This window comes from Mustela nigripes, chromosome 5 (assembly GCF_022355385.1).
Source record: "Mustela nigripes isolate SB6536 chromosome 5, MUSNIG.SB6536, whole genome shotgun sequence".
In the NCBI taxonomy this organism is placed as follows: domain Eukaryota; kingdom Metazoa; phylum Chordata; class Mammalia; order Carnivora; family Mustelidae; genus Mustela; species Mustela nigripes.
The window spans coordinates 90994484-91017209 of record NC_081561.1 but is presented as its reverse complement, the minus strand read 5'-3'; the positions used below and the strand labels follow the sequence as shown (position 1 = coordinate 91017209).

Genomic DNA, 22726 nt, shown 5'->3' with positions numbered 1-22726 from the left:
AGATTGTTAGATATATATTTTAAAAAACAAAATAAAAAATATGTGATGGTATAATAAAGGCATATACATTTATAAATTATAAAGTTTTTAATTATAAAATTATATTATTTAATATAATATAAATATAAATATCCCAACATTTTATTTTCTTGCCTTCATTTCAGCAAATTCACCAAATATGTAATTATAATGGAATTTTCACAAAATTTAAACTCTACTGACAATATTAATCTAAGGCATTAAAAGTAAAATGTAAGTTTAATCAAAGTATACACAATTTGAAGGTTTTCATCAAATTACAAAGATTCAAATGAATGTAAAAATGTTTAGTTATTTTCATACTTTTAAGACCAAATATTGAAAATTATCTGAGATTAAAATACAAATGATAATTATTAAACTTTTAAATAACATTTAAAAGTAAAGTTGAAAATTCTTATCTAATTTGTGTTTCATAAATACTTTTACAAATTTTTATAAAAATTAAATTATTCATGATTCCAGTAGTTAATGTTCATATTTTAATAGCCAATGTAAAGAAACAGCTTACTATATAAAGTTACACATACACAAATTTAGAATAATGCAAATTAATATTGCGAAATAGTCCTCAGCCACCATATGCAACTTCTTGTAATTCCGGAACCATGAACTGGAACATGAAGAAAACCAAAGAAACGATCATTCGTCTCTACCAATGGACAAAGTTCATCAGGAAAGCAGCTATTGAGCTCTTACTATCTTAGGGGATTTGATATGTTGATTCATTTATCTTTTCCCTTTCTGAAATATCCCTGTCACTCAAATTCTCCTTGAATTCCTAAGGAGTGCTTGTCTCCAAGAGTGAGAAATTTAACTCATCAAAGTGAATTGAGGAGAAGTTCTGAGAGTCAAGTTATCGTTCTAATGGCCTCATCAGTACCTGGAAACCATTCATTTGAAACATTAAGTAGCACCCGGGTCTGCAAAGGTTGTGATTTATTCTCTGGCCTACAGGTAGTTTTGTGCATTTGAGGGATATAGATCAAAGGCGAAACAGTTAAGGCCCATTCTCCTCTAACACATGGTGTGATTGCTGGTTCTCTGTGAAGGACCTACTCATGTTGTTAACTTCTTACTGTGCTTAATGTATCAGCTAAACTTTATCACAGGTGCATATGTATAGGAAAAAAACATAGTATGGTACAGTCCTGGATTTAAGGTTTTAGGCATTCCCTCCCCCCCCAAAAAATTGGGTATTTTGGAAAGGAGCCCTCTCAGATAAGGCAGGGAGGGGAGGGATGACTAGATGCTGAATTCTTGCATTAGTCGGACAAATAGGCATTGATCTTACTACATGCCAGGTGGGTGGGTGCAGTGCTCGGGGCTGGAAAGCTGCTGTTGGCATTAGGAACTCACACTTGTGCAAGGGATACAGACGTGTTTGATGGAGACTTGAAGGTGCCCTGCAAGCCTGACAGGAGAGCTAACCAGGTCTGTGGGGCTGAAAAGAGACTTCTGAGAGATGTTATAGAAGGTAGCAGGGTGAGCAAGGGCTCCCCAGTAAAGAACGGAAAGTGCACTGGGGGCAGAGCATGACAGATACAGGGTTATGCAAAGGGTTTTCACATGCAAGAAAAGCCAAAAGTTGGTGAGGCACAGAGTAGTTACATCAAGCCCCTTAGATGGTGAAATGAATCTGACAAGACCCGGCTTATTCGTTTGGAACTAGAGCAGAGGTGCCATTTTAATCCTTCAACAGCATGGCTCTAATTGATGTCCAAGAAAATGCTAGTTGTCTGAGCTGTGTCACTTTTGAGGAGTTGGCTTAGGAAAGAATTAATCAAAGCCCCTGAGTACAGTAATGTTTGTTTGTTAGTACACACCACTTTTCTCAAAATATACCAAAATTGGGGGCAGAGAGGAAACTGTTCATTTGGACCTATGACGTGTGATGTCTAGCTCTTCGTTCCCCTATAATTTCTGTGATGGGTTGCCCTTTTCACCAGGAGCACCCAGTGACATATTCTAAAAATTGCTGTAACCAGAAAAATGCAGGCTTCCTAGTTAATAACAAAACTGCTCAATTCCAGAAGCAGAAAGGGAAGACCATGCAAAATTTCTCTGCAGAAAATATATCCTCAAGTCTCATAAGGTGACGCACAAACCATCCAAAATACTTGACTTGAAATGTGTGAAGGCAACACCATGTCTAAAGCATCAGAAGGAATCAGACTGAGAAGAAGGGAAAGAGCTCACCGCCCCGGGCAAATGCCCTCTGATGGGCACATCCTGCCAAAGTCACTTCTAGCGCCTGCAGCCAATCTCTCAGAGAAAATAATAGTCTTGCTGCTCTGCTGAGGCCATTTCTCCCAGTGCCATAGTGATTTCCAACACAATCCCCTGACATGAGGAGGAGGCTACAGGGCCTCAGTAGCGGTCTAGGTGAAACTAGGTTCTTAGGCTCCAACAGGGGACAAGTCTTTGAACAGCACAGAAATTAAATTCATCCATAGAATTTGCCAGTTGCATAATCCAACACCACCAATCCCTTACAAACTGTGGATTCATCTACTACGCAGTTTTAATGGTGACTCCGTTTCATGGGAAGATGTTTTTATTGACATTCAGTCTTTTCTAATTACAGTCTCTCATAACCCCCATCATTGCACAGGCAGTTAGCTACATTCTATGGAAAACTCAAATCAGAAAATAGTTCTTTAATACCTTTTTTTTTTTTTAATGAAAGGAAATTATTTGTTTTAGTCCACTCACCATTCCGTGATTCAGCCACCCTGGGATAAAATTATCAAGCAACTTCGGGTAAATCATCTCTCTGTCATAGGCATAAATGATCCAGAACACTGCTACCACGAACTAGAAGGGAAAAGAAATCCATTATTTCAAATTTACAATATACAAGGTGTTGGTTATCCATTGTTCAAAGAACCCAACAGAATTGTAATCTAGAGTGAGAGACGAATCAATAAACCAGCTAATGACTGGAAAGGGATTTCCAACTTCACTCCGTTTGTGGGAAAGCGTGGGGTCCTTCTGCCTTCCTTGGTCTCCCTGCTGTGTTCTTTCAGGCAAAGGAATCTGTTTTCAAGGGAGAGATAAATGACGTGTCTCTCATCTGGAACAGCTCCCTTCTAGGGCTAACTGTGTTGGTTTGAATCCTCTCAAGAGGGTTTAAAAGTTCACTGGTGGTTTTTTGGACCCCGTTCCCCACTGTACAGAATCAGCACACATTCAAGAAACTGTGGTGTATTTTCCTTGAACCCATCATGTGGTTTAAATTAATCTTCACATTCTCAAGTTTCCATTTCACCACTAACAGCATTAAAATCACTGCTATATAAAATGTCCCAAAGTCACATTTCCTGCAAATGTATTAATTTATATAGCCTAAGCAGGGGCTTTGGCTGCATTGAAAACAGAGCGTATGGAACACAAAGGAAGAACCCTAATTCTCTTGGAATAACTTACATGTTCATCTGGGCTCCTGAGGTTTCTTTTGACTCATCAGCAACATAGCCATTCCAAAGAGAGTACAGTGCTCAATTTATTCTCTTATCTTTCTTCAAACTAACAGTGAGATAAGTTCAGATAAGATAAAAAAATGAATGGTCCAGGGTCTAGACCTTCAGCACAGAATTTTAAAGAAAATGCAAATGCTTTTGTAGGTAGTCAATAAATGTGGCATGGAGACAGCAGCTACCCCAGAGAGAGGGAAATCACAGTCTCTGCAGAGTTGCATCTCATAATAAATGGTACAGAGTGATAAAATGCAGATGAATATTAAGCAGAAACAATTTTTATCTCATTTCTTGTAAGTTATCCATACCCCCACATTTTATTAATAAAAGTAGTAAATATTTTAATGCCACTTTTCATAAAACTCCCAGCACAAGCGAGTAATCAGAAGAGTTCTAAAGTTCTTTTCCAAGTATGTCAGTTATGACATGGGTAATCATAGCCTGAAAAGAAAGTTCACCCTTAAAACCTAAGATGTTATGAACATTTCTCCTTTCATAAAACATATTGAAAGATAATTACAAGAGGCAATCATAGACACACATAGTTTCAATACCAGACTGGGGTCTCTTGTTACTTATCCTGCTTTTGGGTCAACTATTTTTGGTTGATAAATGCACAAGATGGGGGAAAAAAAAAAACACCCAAACATTATTAGCTTAATGTTAACTATCATTAGGATCTTTCCAAGTACAATGGGTAATTTAAAATTACTCACAACTTCAGTTTAGTCATTTCACTACAGACTTCAAATGTATTATCAATGTTACCTGCCCACACACCTGGGTGCCAAATTTACAGCTTCACAGCTCAGAATGCAGTCCCAAGGATCACAACTCCCATGTCCCCTGAGAGCTTATTAGATGTGTAGAACACCACGTCCTTTCCTGATATGCTCTGATTCTGCATTTTTAATAAGATCCTGGGGTCATTCATGCGCAGTCTGAGATGCCCACTATGGAAGGTCCTACTCCAGCCATCTTGAGCTTCTGGGCCCTGCTATGGAGTGAGGCAGTTACTGAGCTGAGTGACTGGTCTACCCAGAGCCTCCACCTCCTTTTCTAGACCATAAGGTGGGAAACCATGATGCTGGAATTTCCTTCCCCAAAAGACACAAGTATTCCTGTGTGAACCTCCTTCATGGGTCTGAACTGGAGGGTTGAGCACACAACCAATGGGTGTATCCCCTGACCTGGGAGGTGGTTAAGATGTGTCTATTTCTGAAGACAGGGACGAGTTTTACATTTTGTCTGGGACTCCACACACAAGCACAAAGCTAACCCTGGATGGAGCCATAGGTGGAAATCCCTTCATCTTTGCCATCTAATGTAACCCAACCGTGGATGACATCCCATCACATTCACGGGTCCCCTCCCACAGTCAACGGGAGAGGATTAAATAGGTCTGCATCAATAGGGGATGCAATCGTGGGGCCATCTTAGAATTCTGCTTACCATATGCTTCCACGTTTCTTCTTTTCCAAACTGTTTCAGCTATTTTAAGTCCTTTGCATTTCCATTTAAATCTTACCATCTCAGCTTGCTAATTTCTATAAAAATATCCTCTGAGAGTTCTGATTACGACCGTACTGAATCAATACATTCAATCTGGGGAGAAATGACATCTTCACAACATTGCATCTTCTGACCCAGGAACATCACTGATGTCCCCATTCATGTAGATCCTTGGTTTTTTAGTTTGTAGTTATCAGTGCACGGATTGAACACATTTTTTTTTTAATTTATCACGAAACATTTCATGTGTTTTTTTTAATGTTATTGTTGACAGTATTGAATTTGTTTTTACATTCTTTGTTACTCATATATAAAAGTACAAATGACTTGTATATTGAGCTATGTCCTCTATCTTGGTTAAATTCACGTAGTTCAAGTCATTCTTGCATAAATTATTTTAGATTTTTATATGTATGTGATCTGCAAATAAAGACAGCTTTTCTTCTTCCTTATAATGTGTATGGCATTTACCTCTTTTTTCTTTTCTTAACTGCACAACCTACAAACTTCAGCACAATGTCGACTAGAAGGGATGAGCAGCAAACACCCTTGCTTTCTTCCCCATCTTAGGAAGGTGTCCAGTCTTTAACATTTAAGTTTGATATTATCTTCAGGTTTTTCTTAGATGCCTTTTATCACATTGAGGAAAATCTCTCCTATCCCTCATTTATGTATGAAGCAGATAAAAGCCTACTTTTTCAGATAATTTTGCTGTGTATTGTCAGGTGATCTGGTAATTCTTTTCCTTATTCTGTTAATATGATGAATTATAGAGATTTTTAATGTTAAACTAACATTTTATACTTGGTCATGATGTATTATCATTTTTATATATTGCTGGATTTGACTTGCCGATATTTTGTTAAGGATTTTTCTCCCATCTTTATTCATAAAGTATTATCAATCTGTAGTTCGTTTTATTTTCTTACGTCTTCTTCTAATTTTGGTGACAGGATAACGGTGGCCTCAACAAATAAACTGGGAAAAGCTCCCTCCTCTGTTTTTCAAGGGACTCTGGGCATTACTGGTATTATTATTCCCTCCTAACCTATTTAATACACTTCTTTTTTTTCTGTTCTTTTTTCTTTTTCTTTTTTTTTTAACTTAAATTCAATTAGCCAATGTATACTACATCATTAGATTTTGGCATAGTGTTCAGTGATACATTAGTTGCGTATAAAGTGGTATGTTTCTCTAGTGGAGCTATCTGGACTCTAAAGTTTTCCTATGAGAAGACTTAACTGTGAATTCCATTTCTTTAATAGATATAAGGTTTTCTGCTTTCTCTGGAGTTCGTTTTAGTCATTTTTTTGTGTTTTGTGGAATTTTTCCATCTCATCTAAGTTTTTGAGGTTATTAAGCTTTCTTACTATTCTGCTATAGAAATCAACAATTGCTATCAATCAGGTATTTTTTCCTTGGAGAGCCCATTGTTAATGATTGACTAGCACACTGCTGTGGAGAACAACTTTCTGATCTCCATTCGTGGTGTCCTTACCCCATGGAGAGCGTTGTGGGATCAGTACTTACCTGTGCAATGTGATCACTTCTTTCACCCCTACCATATATTGAGGGAATTTTGTGGGTTATTAAAAGTGAAGTGACTTTCAAGGAAGTGCTGCCTTTCTTAGTGTAACACTAGAAGGTTAAGAGGCCCAGCTAACTGAATAATCAGCCATCTAAATAATTCTTAAGATAGAAATACAGCACAGATGGTGGCTCCTTGGCTTCAAGCACTGATCTCCTCTTGATAGCATGGTCATCAGCAAACCCAAAATAAGTTTGAACTCTACTACCAGAGCATGAATATGAAACAAAAATAGGTTCTCTTGGACAGGCGAAGTGCCACGGAAATGTTCCACCATTGTGGCTGGCTATTTCTCAGCGGGCACCTGCCGCTTCTCAGTGGCCAGGCCAGGAATACTGTACTCGAACTGAGAGTAGCAGTAACTCAGGCACTTGACAGTCCTTCAAGCTTCCCAGACAAAATCCTTGTGTTAACAGCTACTCATTGAGGCCTCATTTGATGCCCTGGAACAATTAGAAATGAATGCAAAAGAAAACTGGATTCACGCTTTGTCTCCTTCTGTAAGGAGCCTCTGATATGGTTTCCAATAGAAGCTGAAGTTAATCAGCTTTTGTCCACTGCTAAGAAAAGGCTGTACTGCTCAGTGAGAAATTCTTTGGAATTTAATAAAACCGAGTAGAGTGCAAAGGATGTTGCTGAGAAATGTACCATGAAGGAGGTCACAGGGAAAAGTCACTTATCTATAGATTGGTCTATAAAAGCCATTTAGCATATCTCAAACATCCACTGTTGAAGGAGGGAAGGAGGAAATAAATGAATACATCTCTAAAGTCTTCAGCTTCAATATGACATGATCTATGAAATTGCTTTTTTTTTTTTTTTAAAATTTTATTTAAATATAAAAAAAAAATCTGGGGCTCCTGGATGGTTCAGTCATTAAGCATCTGCTTTTAGTTTAGGTCATGATCCCAGGGTGCTGGGATCAAGCCCTTCTTCCAGCTCTCTGCTCAGCCGGGACCATGCTTCTCCCTTTCCCACTCCCCCTGCTTGTGTTCCCTCTCTCGCTGTCTCTCTCTCTCTCTGTCAAATAAATAAATAAAATCTTAAAAAACAAAACAAAACAAAACCCTAACCCAGTACTCAGACTTTACCAAATACCTATTGGGGGGAAAAATGAATCCTATTTTGAGCTCTATTACTTTTCTTCCAGATTTCCTTGTAATGCTTTGCTTTCCCATCACTTATTTCCATGATAATATTTGCTGAGTGGTAATAGGTAGACATGTTTCCCATTGTGCTTTCTCCTTCCAAACACAGAAAGCATGAAAATATGTTGTGTTTTGGATACTAGCTGGCTTTGTCTCTGATGGGTGCCAGCAGAGAGGGACTCTCTCATTTTGACAAGGTACTTCCTACTCTTCCCATCCTCCGGGTCTAGAAGATTCTGAGTCCTGACATGCTCTCCTGGCTGACTTCCCTCAGCCCTACCCTCAAATTCAGCAAGGGGCCACAAAGCACAGGCCTCTCTGAAATGCTACATTATCTTCTGTTCCAGTGTATAGTTAGTTTCTAGTCCTCATTCCTGGAAATGTGACATAGAATTCCTCTACTTGTAATTATGAGGCTGTGAGGAACACTACATATTTTTTACTCTGTGAACTATGCTCACAGAGCACATTAGCACATTTCTGCTAAAAATGTGTGGAGTAAATGATCAAGATGCATTGGTGCATCCTGTCTGGGTCACGGTCCACATCTCCCATAGGAGGAAGCTCCCTTCAATTTTTTCCCTAATGACCTAAAATTCCTTTTACACATTCTCCATATTTTTTGGCCTCCTCTCTGTGAGGAAGAGAAACCCTCTTTCCAACATGATTCTTCTAGCCAATCTCGTCTCAGACCTTCATTTGCCAGCCTGTCCTTCACCTGTTTGAGTCTTCTATCATCCTGACATGATCTTTCTCTGGATTTATGGATCAAGATGGAAAACTCTTTCTCCCAAGTCAGCCAGACACAATAAAAAGTGAAACCAATGAAATAGGAAACACCCAGAGTCCATATACCACTCTTTTCAACAGGCTGCTCAGTATTAGGAAAATTAAGCCAGGACAAGGCAAGACTCTGATGTAAGAAATGGGATCCAAAGGTTCTCTGGTTGAGTGAGCAGAACAGAGAAACTGCTGTAGGCGATGCCCTCTAAAAGACATTGAGTGACCCTTGCTGGGAACAGGAGGTCTGAGATGCATGGGAGCACTGGGGAGATGTTCTGATCCCTGCCTGGCTTCAGGTGTCAGAGGTGATGATGCAAAATGTGGCCACAGGCCAGCATGTCATCTCTGCAAGAAGCAGGATGTGGGTATGTTATAGTAAGCAAGAAAGGATCTGTGGTAAGCAGCCTGCGTGGCCAGCTCCTGCTCACCCAATGAACCCTAAGCTTCCTGTCACCATACAAAACGGTTGTGATCAAAATGAGTGAAGGAGAGAGAAATGGGTGTAGCACAGAGAGAAGCCATTCTCCAAAGGAGGTTGGGGTAGGTGGGGGAAAAAGACAGAAATTCATGCTGCCCTAGCTCAGTTCCCTAGCCTGTCTCTAGTACTATTGTTTCGCAGATGGCTGGCTCAGAAAGAACCAATTTAAGGAAGAGTAATCATAAGACAATAAATAGCATGGAATGTGTTCATAAATATCATGAGAGAGAGAGAGAGGGAGAGACAGACAGTGGAATATGACCATTTCCCCTCAAAAAAGGACAACTGAACAATACAAACCAGAAAAATGATTAATTAATGATCAAATAATTATCCATGAAAGAAAAGAGGTCAAAGATGAAAATCTGAGATTAAATAAAGACAGAGCAAGATAAGAGTGGAGAGCTTAGGAAATAAGTAAAATATAAAATACAAAACCACATAAAACTGAAAGTCACATTATAAGCATTAAAAGGAAAAACTGCCTTTGGTAAAGACAGTGGGGGTTTAGCTTTCTGTAGTACCGTGGACCAGAAACACTGAAAAAATTTCCTACCATGAAACACTAGGTGCTAAATAAATTACAACAAATATACTTTCAAATATATTGCTGAGCAGACAAGAAAGAACGGGAAATGACTAGGAGTAAAAACAAACAAACAAACAAACAAACAAAACAAAACCCACCCATGTAGACAAAAACACAACAGGAGGAAAGAACAACACTAGCAAACACAGAAACTGGAGCTTCCCCTGGGGCAAATGCCCATACCAGAATCAGAGTGCTCTGTGGACAGTGGCCATGGACATGGATGATCGTGGCCTTGGATCCATGCAAATTGGCGGAGTGCGTACAGGCACCCGTGGGCCTTGTCCCACAGAGGGGTCAGAGCTTCAGTGAAAGGGTAGGCTCAAGGAAGTGCTCACAAGGCTAAAAAACTGGTTTTTACTCATAATTGCTAAGATTTTTTCATCAAAAATGTTTCATTTCACTGAATTTTGTGCTGCATCGAGATCATCATTTTTCCTCCTTTATCTTCGTATCCAATCCAGCTAAGTGTGGTCACTCAGCAAGGTCTGCAAAGACAGAGCTTTTATGCTTGTATCAAATAACTGGGGCAGGTATGCTAGTGCTTCTCCCAGATTCCCGCTCCAGGGCCCATGTGTGCATCCCTTAGATGTTGGGAGCACTGGTCACCAGCCGCTGGGAGCTGCATCCCTCACTGGGAACTCGCTCAGCTACAGGGAACTGTCTTGCCTGAAGTCACGTCCCTTCTCATGGCGGAGTGGGGGCAGTCTAAATCCAATGTCTGACTGATGCCAGGAAACAAACACCCAGGCTTTCTGCATCCATTTCATTTAGGGCAACTCTGAGCGGTCATCCCAGCCCTAGAGGTCTCAGGATGCTGGTTTCAACTGCAGTTGGGTCATCTCCTACACAACACCATGTTCCTCCCTTCTGAACAGGTGTTTCTCCCAAGAGCCCCCTTCTTTTGCAGGTACCCTGAGCCTGTTCACAGGAAGGCCCATCTAAGACCATGCCATGCACGTGTGAGTGCCAGACAGGCAAATTTGAGCATGAAAACCTTCGTAATACACCACCATAAGGAAATGTAATGTAAAAAAGTAAAAATTCTTTGTAATCACACCCTATAGAAGTAAAAGGATGGGTATACCCTTAAAAGGCTTTTTCCTATGCATTTAATGGGCATTCCAGTCACTATTTTAGAAAATTAGACCACACTAATAGCTAGTGTTCTACAATTTTTAAAAAAATATATTTTATTTATTTATTTGACAGACAGAGATCACAAGTAGGCAGAGAGGCAGGCAGAGAGAGAGGGAAGAAGCAGGCTCCCTGCCGAGCAGAGAGCCCGATGCGGGGCTCGATCCCAGGACCCTGAGATCATGACCGGAGCTGAAGGCAGAGGCTTTAATCCACTGAGCCACCCAGGTGCCCTGTGTTCTACAATTTTTTAACTTAAATATGTTTTACAGTGGTATCCCATTTTTCTTAAGCACCTCAAAGTACCACGCTGACTGATTTTACACCACAATTTACTTAAGCACTCAGGAATAGATATGTATCTTCAGTCCAATTGTTGCAGTTTCCAATAATGCTGCAATGGTGTGTGACATGTATGTTTTTTATGTACTCACGTGAGTACTTCAGAGGAATAAATTAGGTGAAGCTCCTGGATCCAAGGTCACATCGCCTTTTGAGTTGACTTTCACAAAGGCTCCTCTCTCATTCCCTGCTTCCAGTGCCTCCTGCCTTTACCCCAGGTCCAGACCACGCTCTCCCTGTTCCGGACTGTTGCGGTAGCCCCTTGGCTACAGCCACCGGCATCAGTTTCCTTTAAATTCTATCCATGCTTTATCTTGGCCTCGGAGTTACCTTATTAAAAATCTTTAAGAACTTCTCAGTTTAAAACTTCCAATGACTCCCCCTTGTTTGCGGAATAAAACCAAAACTCCCGTTGTGATCTGGTCCCAAATTCTCATTCCAGTCCCCTTCCAGCTTCTTCCAGGAACCCAATCAACCGACTACGTATAGTTTCTCACACTCACCACACTTCCAAGTATCCATGCCTCTGTATTTTTTTGTAACTACAGCTTGAGATTCATTACAGTTTTTTTTTTTTTTTTCAAAATCTAAGCTCTATTAAGTGTTACTTTCATGGTGCTCTTGTCCCCACCACCTAGAAATCCCCCACAATTTCTTATCAAAAGTAATTAGTCTTTCTCTGACCCACCTCAGTCCTCTGCTTATAACACCAGCCCATTCAACCAAGTCTTACATGTCCTTTAACCTGCTGGTCCCTTTAAGCTGCTGGAAGGCTCCATCTGTTCTCCAGCCCTTCAGCAGGGCTCCATTTGCCTGGAGTGCCTCCCACCAGCCCCACCGGCTCATCATCACCATATAGAAGGGGTCCGAAAGAGCATAACCTCCAAGAAGCCCCCCCTGAGTTGTCCCTTTTCCTTGCATGAGCTCTAGTAGCAAGTTACGTTTTTCCTTCATGATGCTGAGCATCATCGAGACGGAATCAGTGAGAGTGTCATTACTGGTTTCCCCTCCCAGTGGGATGTGAACTCTGGGAGAGTAAAGACCAGTCAGTTTCTTCTCTGTTGCATCGTCACATCTCCCTCGGCGCTTTATATGTTTATTTCTTAGCTCTTTACTCAGAAATAATCAAAGACGAACTAGAAGCTGAAAAATAACACAGAGAATTCCTGTGCCTCCTTCACCGAGCCTCTTACACAAGACTGATGCATTTTCAAACCAGAAAACTCACGATGGCATAACACTATAACTAAACAACACATAGACCTATTCTGATTTCACCAGTTTTTACAGGCACTCGTTTTCTGAGGGGTCACATTATACTACGAAATTTTGCCACATGTACACATTTGTGTAACCTTTACCATAACCAGGATTCTGAAGAGTTCCATCACCACCGAGAAAGCTCCTAATGTTACCTCATTAGGGTCATGCCCTTCCCCAGTCTTAGCCCCTGCCAGCTAGGGATGTGCTATCCATCACTGTATGTCAACATTCTGAGAATAGTATATAAATGTAATCTTTTCCAGTGCTTTATGAAGGCAGGTTTATACCTATTTATTCTCTACTTTACATAGAACAGGAGCTTCATAGGCAAAATATTATTTAAGAGTTACAACTACTTTGAGGTAGCTACTATTATTCTTTTGGTTTTATAGATGAAGAAATAACTTTCCCAGGGTCAAAAAGTGGCCAGGCGATAATGTGAGGCCAGACAATGAGACCCCAGAGCCAATGCTTTTAACCTCTCTTAATACTTCTTATACATAATAGTACATACTTTTGAAGCAATTAATAATTGAGTGAGTGAATGGTTAAATACCAAAGACTATTTCATTTCTAAGTCCTCTAAGAAGGCCTGCATGTAACAGGAATTCAATGAATGTCTGGTGAGTAAAATGTTTGGTTAATCTTTCTAGAAACCCCAGAAGAAAAAGAAACATGGTGACACATGGAGAAAAATCACCAGGCTGTTCGTTTGGATCAAACATGGCATCCAAGGCCATAAGACAAGAGCACAGAATGCAGACCCAGTCAGGAGACTCATTCTTGTCTTTGCTAGGAATCAATGCATCAGTGGTATCTCAAGCATCTCAGTAAGGACTATGTGACCAGGTTCATCCTCCCTCCGGCAAATTCATATTCGCTGGATAGAGAAATAGAATATCTAGATGTAGAAATAGAATAGAAATAGAATATTAACTGATATTTGGGTCTTGTCTTGCACCTTGCAGTCATGCTCCCTTCCTTACTCAAGTTTTACCAAATAAGCTCCTGTCTGATTCTCATGTCATCTTTGGGATGCAAGTCTTTCCCCAGAACACCAGCTTATGTATGGGCTTAGGTGCTTAAGACCAAGTCCTGAGGCACTTGGCCCAGGTCAGGCTAGGTATCATCCCTGTAACTACGGGCTGAACCCACCAGTCAGGCCACATTCCTCTGGCTCTGGCTCTTTTCAGTGTCTCAGGTATCTCCGCTTGGCCTGTTTCAACACTGACTGAAACGTAGAAATGATAGCTTTTATGGTCACCTTTAGTTCCCACCAAGTGGATCCGAAGTTGCCTGGGGGTGGCTTCTAGTGGAAGCAGCCTTCTCTTGAAGGTTTATTACATGGTCCTGAGAGAGTCCTGCAGGCTGTGGGCCTGGTTGGTAAGGTGGTATGCCCTGTGAGGAGGTAGGGTGTGGAGAAGATGAGCCCTTGAGGGCGGAAACCCTGTCTGTTCCCCTTCCTGGTTATCCATCAAGCTCCAGAAAGAAATGGTGGGAAAAGAAATATGAAGGTCTGACTGATATAATAAGTGTGAATCAGGAGTAGTTGCCACTCATTGGAAAACTATAAAGATTACAGCCAGCTGACCAGACTGAATAAAAAGGATGATAAAGTACTCCAGAAAAGTGCCCAGTAATACGGCTAGAGCTAATAAGCACAACGGGAACAGTTAATGTTCTTTAATTCCACGATGGTATAGGTTAACCCTGATCATCTGGCACAAACAATTCTTGAAAAGGGACTTCAAGGGAAGATAACTTCTGTTATGGAGATACTGATACAAAGAAGATTCAGTAGGAGCCCTAGATAAACCCATTCTCTAGGTAAGATGTGGTAAAAAGGGAATCAGAACTTACTTATATATCCAGCTATATGATGGAATAAATGTTCCAAACCTACTCTCCCAATGAAAACTACCATAAAAAAAAATGAAAGGAAAGATAAAAAGTTTCATTAAATATTTAGGTAATCATGTATCAGTTTCTCTTTCATTCCTCCAGTGCTTCTTTTGGTAAAAACAAGAAGAAAGGTATACATTCACTCATATAAATGCCAAATGTTCATATCTGTGTGCCTCCCCTTCTTAAATAGACATGTCATACTATATAACCTTGATTTTGTTGTTTCATAACATATCCAGGAAACATGAAGCATCTTTTGAAAGAAACTGCAATGTGACAAAAAGTGAAACTGTTGGTGTCAAAGTAAAGTGAGGGAGAATCCAGGAGATCAGCCAGCACCAGAGGCCAGCTTTCCTCCGGAAGTATCTGTCAAACCACAGGGACCCTAAACTTATCTTTGGAGGCTCTGTGGAATTCAAGAGATACAAGATAAATGCTGCCCTGGGTGGGCAGTCCCACTGAGGCCTCCACCTAAAGCTAGTACCCCAGAAAGTTACACTTTCCAAGAAAGGGTATTCCTTAACCTGACAGAGAAGTGGACACTAAGGAAACCATGGCTGTTGGAACCTGAGCTCTGTACTGAGAAGACAGAGAAAGAAAAACTACCCTGAAAATTCAGAACCATAAGATAGCCATCAGAACCTTAAGATAGCAATTATGTGGGTTTGTGGCCCAATATGAGCTTTCAGGAAGATGCAGTGATCTCAAATGTGTGTTCTTTTAATGCTCGAGTTAAGAATATAAAAATCTGCCACAATTTAAACTAAAAAGCAATTACGAAAATTTCAGAATATTGGTATCTTACTGATCATAGCCTCTGGCCAAAGGGCATTTGGGTTTGAAATCAATACTAGAAACATAAAAATCCCTGTATGTTTGGCAATCTAAAAACATGCTTTAAAAACTAGAGATCAAACACAAAATCATAATGGTCTCTGGAAAATATTTAGAAATAAAGAGCAATAAAAATGGTAGATAACAATTTTTGTGGGATGTAGTTAAAGTGTTAAATGAGGGAATTTTGCAGCCTCCTAGAACTTACAGTAGAAAGAGAGGTGTAAAAATTAATGAGTGAGGTGTACATCTTCAGACGACAGCAAAGAACAGCCAAATGATTAATGAAATTGAAAACAAGCATACAGGTGCTTGTATGCTGTAGGTACAGGAAATAAATCTGTAGGTACAGGAAAAAAAATCTGATAAAACGGGGTCATAACTATGGCACCCCAGACCACGCTCAGATTACAGGGGCAGAGGTGATGGACATGCCTTGGCGCACTTGTATTTCATTGCAGCTTACTGTTTAGGAAGGTTTTGTCCTGGAGAATCTTTTATACACGTGGAGCAGGAGAAGGAATGTATAAGAATGTTCAAAGCAGGGTGCCTGGGTGGCTCAGTGGGTTAAGCCGCTGCCTTCGGCTCAGTTCATGATCTCAGGGTCATGGGATCGAGTCCCACATCGGGCTCTCTGCTCAGCAGGGAGCCTGCTTCCTCCTCTCTCTCTCTCTGCCTGCCTCTCTGCCTACTTGTGATCTCTATCTGTCAAATAAAATAAAAAAAAATGTTCAAAGCAGTATTGCCCAGAACTGCCAAAAACTTTGAAAAAGGCCTAATATTCATAAATATTAATGTAGATAGATTTCTCTGATGAAAATGCTAAATACAGGTCAGACCTTTCAAGAAATCAGAATTTTTTCCTCTTTTGTGCAATTTTCAACCTACTAGTTCAATCAATCAGTTGCTTATTTGGAAAATAGAAGATGTATCCACCACCCCTCAGATTTCTAGGTGAACTAAGTTGGAAATGGTGAGTGAGGAAGTTGTAGCAGAGCAGACCCATTTCTAACTTAGGACATAAATCCCACCAGTGGTATATTATTTTCCCTTGAAGCCTTTTACCAGTATTTGAACCTTTCCTTCCACCTTCTACTGCCTTCCTGAACCATAAGAACTTCTGGGATTTTGGATGGTATGATCATACATACCCTTGGAATTTCAAGAACTTAGACACTCTAACCTTTTGAATGAGTGTCTGCAATGGAGCAGTGTGAATACTTTGCTGAAAGATGCTCTCGTCTCTCAGGACATTCTCTGTGATGTGAGACCACTTTTGAGGCAAATGGAAGAAAACTGACACTCTTTACTTGTCATCCTGCTGGATACTGTTCTAGCTACTCTGTGACTTTCGTTGTCCTTCACAATAACCCAAGTGAGTTAGGTTTCGTTGAGCCCACCCATCACATTAGAAAACCAGGATTGAGGGAGCCTATGAAATTTGTATTAGGAAATGGTGGATCCAGAATTAAAACCCACATCTTCCTCCAAGGCTCACGTTCTTTTAACTACATCTGGTCTCCTAATGCCTCACACAGGTGAGATCGCCCCATAACGTCGGTCATTTTTGCATTCTAATAACTAACCCTCCTTTTATGAGTTCAAAGTTTAAAAATGATCCATTTTAAATTCAATTCCATTTGAACACAAATTGAGCAGGGCTTCTTTTACTCTCTGTCGAGTGACAACAAATAAAATAATTAAACATATCCCTAAACCTCACACAAGACTATTTTTATTATGTTGGAGAACCACTGCCAATCAAATAGCATTGATAGAAATTTCTTTTTCAAAAAATGATTTAGACCTTTTGTCACATAAAATCACTAAATAATCAAATTCATGCTCTCTGTCTTTCTTTCCCTTTCTCTTTTTAATAAAAGGGGACTGTAGTCTATTATTAGATAGGATTGCATTAAAATGAATATCTACAAGCACATGGGAGAGATATCCAGCTAACTACAACTTGAATTTAAAGTTACCACCTGAGAATAAAATTAAGAAAGATCTAATTTAATCTAATCTAATAAAAGTTAATTAAGTAATTAGAACATCCTTTTGTAGAAGCATCCTGTTAGGTAGCTATGGATCAATGACTGCCTATATTCAGTGTCTTGGGTATAATATCATAATGGCCTGACCAGAACACTATTATAACAGTGGACTTTGAAGCCTGATTAAATGAATTATGGGCTTCCCAAGAAGGATCTGTTAACAGGGAAAAGTATCATTACCAAGGACAGGCTTATGGATAGAACAGGGCAAGAATGGGTCTCCTGCTTTGCATAGAAAAGAGTGCCTCTGGCCCCCCAAGGTTGCTTCTGATCTACTTGGTAAGTCAGTCCCTATGGAGCAAAAGGATGTATCAGACTAGTAATCTGACCACCTGGATACTCTCTGTCTTCTTCAAATTGTTCTGTTCTAGAGAGAGTTTATGCAGATTCTAGTCTACCTGACAGCTTTTTTTTTTTTATCATTACAAATTATTCAATTATCCTTCTGAGTTAAACTTTAGTCTGTTATCATTTAGTTTGCATTAGTTCATTGGCTGAGAGAAGGATCCCCTTAGAAAAGATTGATAAAATTGAGTGTCTGGGTCTTTGGTCCTGGACTACAGTGACATTTAAATACTGTCCCAGCACACTGGGATACCCACAAATGGTCACATAGCTCTCTCTGAATTGCTGTGGAGACAGGAGAGAAAAAGCACTAAAGTTTTCCTTAGTTTAGGTTATAGGCATAAACAAACTAGGAAAATACATAGAACTTTCTGTGCATAGTTTGCAGTGGGGAAAGAACTTTTGGAAAGGTTGGTGTGTTTGTTTTTGAACATCGTATCAACTGCATATCAATCTTATTTCTTCTTCTAGGAATAATTACCCTTTAAACTTAGAGCATAGATTTGAGGGTCTATTTCTGGGCTCTCTATTCTGTTCCATTGATCTATGTGTCTGTTTTTGTGCCAGTACCATGCTGTCTTGATGATGACAGCTTTGTAATAGAGCTTGAAGTCCGGAATTGTGATGCCACCAACGTTGGCTTTCTTTTTCAATATCCCTTTGGCTATTCGAGGTCTTTTCTGGTTCCATATAAATTTTAGAATTATTTGTTCCATTTCTTTGAAAAAGATGGATGGTACTTTGATAGGAATTGCATTAAATGTGTAGATTGCTTTAGGTAGCATAGACATTTTCACAATATTTATTCTTCCAATCCAGGAGCATGGAACATTTTTCCATTTCTTTGTGTCTTCCTCAATTTCTTTCATGAGTACTTTATAGTTTTCTGAGTATAGATTCTGTGTCTCTTTGGTTAGGTTTATTCCTAGGTATCTTATGGTTTTGGATGCAATTGTAAATGGGATTGACTCCTTAATATCTCTTTCTTCTGTCTTGCTGTTGGTGTAGAGAAATGCAACTGATTTCTGTGCATTGATTTTATATCCTGACACTTTACTGAATTCCTGTATAAGTTCTAGCAGTTTTGGAGTGCATTCTTTTGGGTTTTCCACATATAGTATCATATCATCTGCGAAGAGTGATAATTTGACTTCTTCTTTGCCGATTTGGATGCCTTTAATTTCCTTTTGTTGTCTGATTGCTGAGGCTAGGACCTCTAGTACGATGTTGAATAGCAGTGGTGATAATGGACATCCCTGCCGTGTTCCTGACCTTAGCGGAAAAGCTTTCAGTTTTTCTCCATTGAGAATGATATTTGCGGTGGGTTTTTCATAGATGGCTTTGATGATATTGAGGTATGTGCCCTCTATCCCTACACTTTGAAGAGTTTTGATCAGGAAGGGATGTTGTACTTTGTCAAATGCTTTTTCAGCATCTATTGAGAGTATCATATGGTTCTTGTTCTTTCTTTTATTGATGTGTTGTATCACATTGACTGATTTGCGGATGTTGAACCAACCTTGCAGCCCTGGAATAAATCCCACTTGGTCGTGGTGAATAATCTTTTTAATGTACTGTTGAATCCTATTGGCTAGTATTTTGTTGAGTATTTTCGCATCTGTGTTCATCAAGGATATCAGTCTATAGCTCTCTTTTTTGGTGGGATCCTTGTCTGGTTTTGGGATCAAGGTGATGCTGGCCTCATAAAATGAGTTTGGAAGTTTTCCTTCCATTTCTATTTTTTGGAACAGTTTCAGGAGAATAGGAATTAGTTCTTCTTTAAATGTTTGGTAGAATTCCCCCGGGAAGCCGTCTGGCCCTGGGCTTTTGTTTGTTTGGAGATTTTTAATGACTGTTTCAATCTCCTTACTGGTTATGGGTCTGTTCAGGCTTTCTATTTCTTCCTGGTTCAGTTGTGGTAGTTTATATGTTTCTAGGAATGCATCCATTTCTTCCAGATTGTCAAATTTATTGCCGTAGAGTTGCTCATAGTATGTTCTTATAATAGTTTGTATTTCTTTGGTGTTAGTTGTGATCTCTCCTCTTTCATTCATGATTTTATTTATTTGGGTCCTTTCTCTTTTCTTTTTGATAAGTCGGGCCAGGGGTTTATCAATTTTATTAATTCTTTCAAAGAACCAGCTCCTAGTTTCGTTGATTTGTTCTATTGTTTTTTTGGTTTCTATTTCATTGATTTCTGCTCTGATCTTTATGATTTCTCTTCTCCTGCTGGGCTTAGGGTTTCTTTCTTGTTCTTTCTCCAGCTCCTTTAGGTGTAGGGTTAGGTTGTGTACCTGAGACCTTTCTTGTTTCTTGAGAAAGGCTTGTACCGCTATATATTTTCCTCTCAGGACTGCCTTTGTTGTGTCCCACAGATTTTGAACCGTTGTGTTTTCATTATCATTTGTTTCCATGATTTTTTTCAATTCTTCTTTAATTTCCCGGTTGACCCATTCATTCTTTAGAAGGATACTGTTTAGTCTCCATGTATTTGGGTTCTTTCCAAACTTCCTTTTGTGGTTGAGTTCTAGCTTTAGAGCATTGTGGTCTGAAAATATGCAGGGAATGATCCCAATCTTTTGATACCGGTTGAGTCCTGATTTAGGACCGAGGATGTGATCTATTCTGGAGAATGTTCCATGTGCACTAGAGAAGAATGTGTATTCTGTTGCTTTGGGATGAAATATTCTGAATATATCTGTGATGTCCATCTGGTCCAGTGTGTCATTTAAGGCCTTTATATCCTTGCTGATCTTTTGCTTGGATGACCTGTCCATTTTAGTGAGGGGAGTGTTAAAGTCCCCTACTATCATTGTATTATTGTTGATGTGTTTCTTTGATTTTGTTATTAATTGGTTTATATAGTTGGCTGCTCCCACATTGGGGGCATAGATATTTAAAATTGTTAAATCTTCTTGTTGGACAGACCCTTTGAGTCAACGGCATGGATGGAACTAGAGCGTATCATGCTTAGCGAAATAAGTCAAGCAGAGAAAGACAACTATCATATGATCTCCCTGATATGAGGAAGTGGTGATGCAACATGGAGGCTTAAGTGGGTAGAAGAATAAATGAAACAAGATGGGATTGGGAGGGAGACAAACCATAAGTGACTCTTAATCTCACAAAACAAACTGAGGGTTGCCGGGGGGAGGGGGTTTGGGAGAAGGGGGTGGGATTATGGACATTGGGGAGGGTATGTGATTTGGTGAGTGCTGTGAAGTGTGTAAACCTGGTGATTCACAGACCTGTACCCCTGGGGATAAAAATATATGTTTATAAAAATAAAAAATTAAAAAAAAAATAAACTTAGAGCATAAACATCTGCAAATGACAATACATTTGCAAATGAGAATATACGTGAGATTTACTTACTATGAAAGAAATAAATGCTCATTACGGAAATTTGGGTGGACTTTGTTTTTGCCCTTTAAATTGTTCTGTGATGATCTCTGCTGTATAAACAAAGGTGGAAGATGTAACAAACAAATGGTCATCTCTGGAACCAAACTGGCCCAGAGAAGCATCTATGCAGCCCAAGCATCAGCATTCTGTCTGCCCAACAGCATTTCAGGAGTTGTGTTCTGGTATTTGAGCTACTTGAATTCTTTGCCATCTGCTTAGGCTCCTCTAGAATTGCTGATCAATTATGGATTTTTTTTTTTTTTTTGGTTGAAGAATACCTCTTGTCAATTAAAAGCCAGGGTTAGACTAAACTAATTACTTTGAAGATCAGCAGTTCAGGAATGTGCCAAGATTGGAGAGAAAATCTCCTTCCTGTGGATGATTCTTTTGCCTGAGAATTCGCTTTCTCTTTCTCCTTCCTTCCTACTCTTTTTACTTGAGGCCCTTAAAGCATCAAGCAGGCATCAAGCATGACTGACCAGGTCCAATATGGCAGGCATTATTCTCCAGGAAGGACCAGACAGGACAAGAATTGACTGCTGCCGCCTATTGTGGCAACAGCTTGTCTACCCTCTCTCAGGGTGCAGGTCCCGGTGCTGGGCTCACAGCCTTGAGGATGAGTGAGCTTCGTCTTGCCTACTGCTTCTTGTTTTTATAAGATCCCTTTTGAGAGTAAGTGAAATTGTGTGAGGGTGTTTAACACAGTGACTGGCACATAGCATTCAGTAAACTTGCCAGAAGGTCTATTGGAGATGTGTTCCCATTTTCCTGGTTTGCCTGGCATTGCAAGATAAAATGCACAAGAAAGTTCTTCTGTGTATCCTGCAACATAGCAGAGAAGACACTCATCCAAATAGACAAGATTATTTACAGGCAGCCGGGGCTGAACGAGGCTGAGGCCCAGGAGAGTAGTTCAATTTGATGAACTGATCTGATTTAGACCACCTCAAATCCTTGGTGAAAATAGGTGGAGGTATAAATTATAAATTTAAAAAGAAAAGCAGATTTAACTGAAAAGCTTCTCCTGAAAAAAAAAAAAAAAAAAAAAAAAAAAAAAAAAAGAAAAGCTTCTCCTGATAAAGCAGAACAAAATTGCTTTCAGGAATTCCTAGTAAAATTTTTTCTGGGGTAGGCACAGTTCATTTGTTAGGATACCCATAAGGAATGTACTGGATCATTTCTTGCCGAAAATATTCTTTTGCAATCCTATAGCCACGAACTGTGCCTTCTTGAAACCCCAGAGGTGAGCTGCAGATGATACTGGATACAATTAGTAACCATTTTTAATAATGATGCTAATTCTATTGATAAAACCTGATTTTCAGATATTAAAAACAAGCACATTGGGTAAATGGGTGAGCTTAAATCTATACTCAATGGTTGAAACAAGAAGACAAAACAGGATGATTTTTTGTTTGTTTGTTTTGTTTTGTTTTTGCCAAAACTTATACTTTGCAAACTGGCCTCTAAAACTGTATAAAACCATTGGCCCCATAGTGTGAAATAATGCATCAAATGGAAACAGTAATAAGCACAAATGAACAGCTTTTGTTAAATAGCCTCAGGGAAACGGATAAACAGCGGCTTTTAATCCAGATTCTGCATAACTCCCTTTCTTACTCTGATGTATTCTCCTAAATTAGAAACTGTGGTCAGCTCAGAACTTCTGTATGTAGCTAAAAATACCCATCAGGCGAATGATGAAAAGCAAAGTTAGGTCTGGTTTGTCAAGAAGCAGAGTACCTGCTAACAGCAAGCTCCCCAGTGGTCTGGGTCTGGGTGAGGTCCTGGCTGCACCAGGGGCCGCAGACTTGCACCCTGTAAA

General features: G+C 39.6%; 1 protein-coding gene across 9 annotated transcripts in view; it reads right to left on the bottom strand.

Moving 5' to 3' along the window:
* Positions 1 to 22726, bottom strand: part of AIG1 (androgen induced 1) — a 271080-nt gene that overhangs the window by 170522 nt on the left and 77832 nt on the right. For 8 of the 9 annotated variants that reach the window (XM_059400851.1, XM_059400854.1, XM_059400852.1 and 5 more), the window contains exon 3: positions 2755 to 2856. In XM_059400851.1, the coding sequence (XP_059256834.1) occupies positions 2755 to 2856 (102 nt within the window). Of the gene's footprint in view, positions 1 to 433; positions 653 to 2754; positions 2857 to 22726 lie in introns of those variants that run through there. The other variant, XM_059400860.1, reaches the window with a different exon arrangement.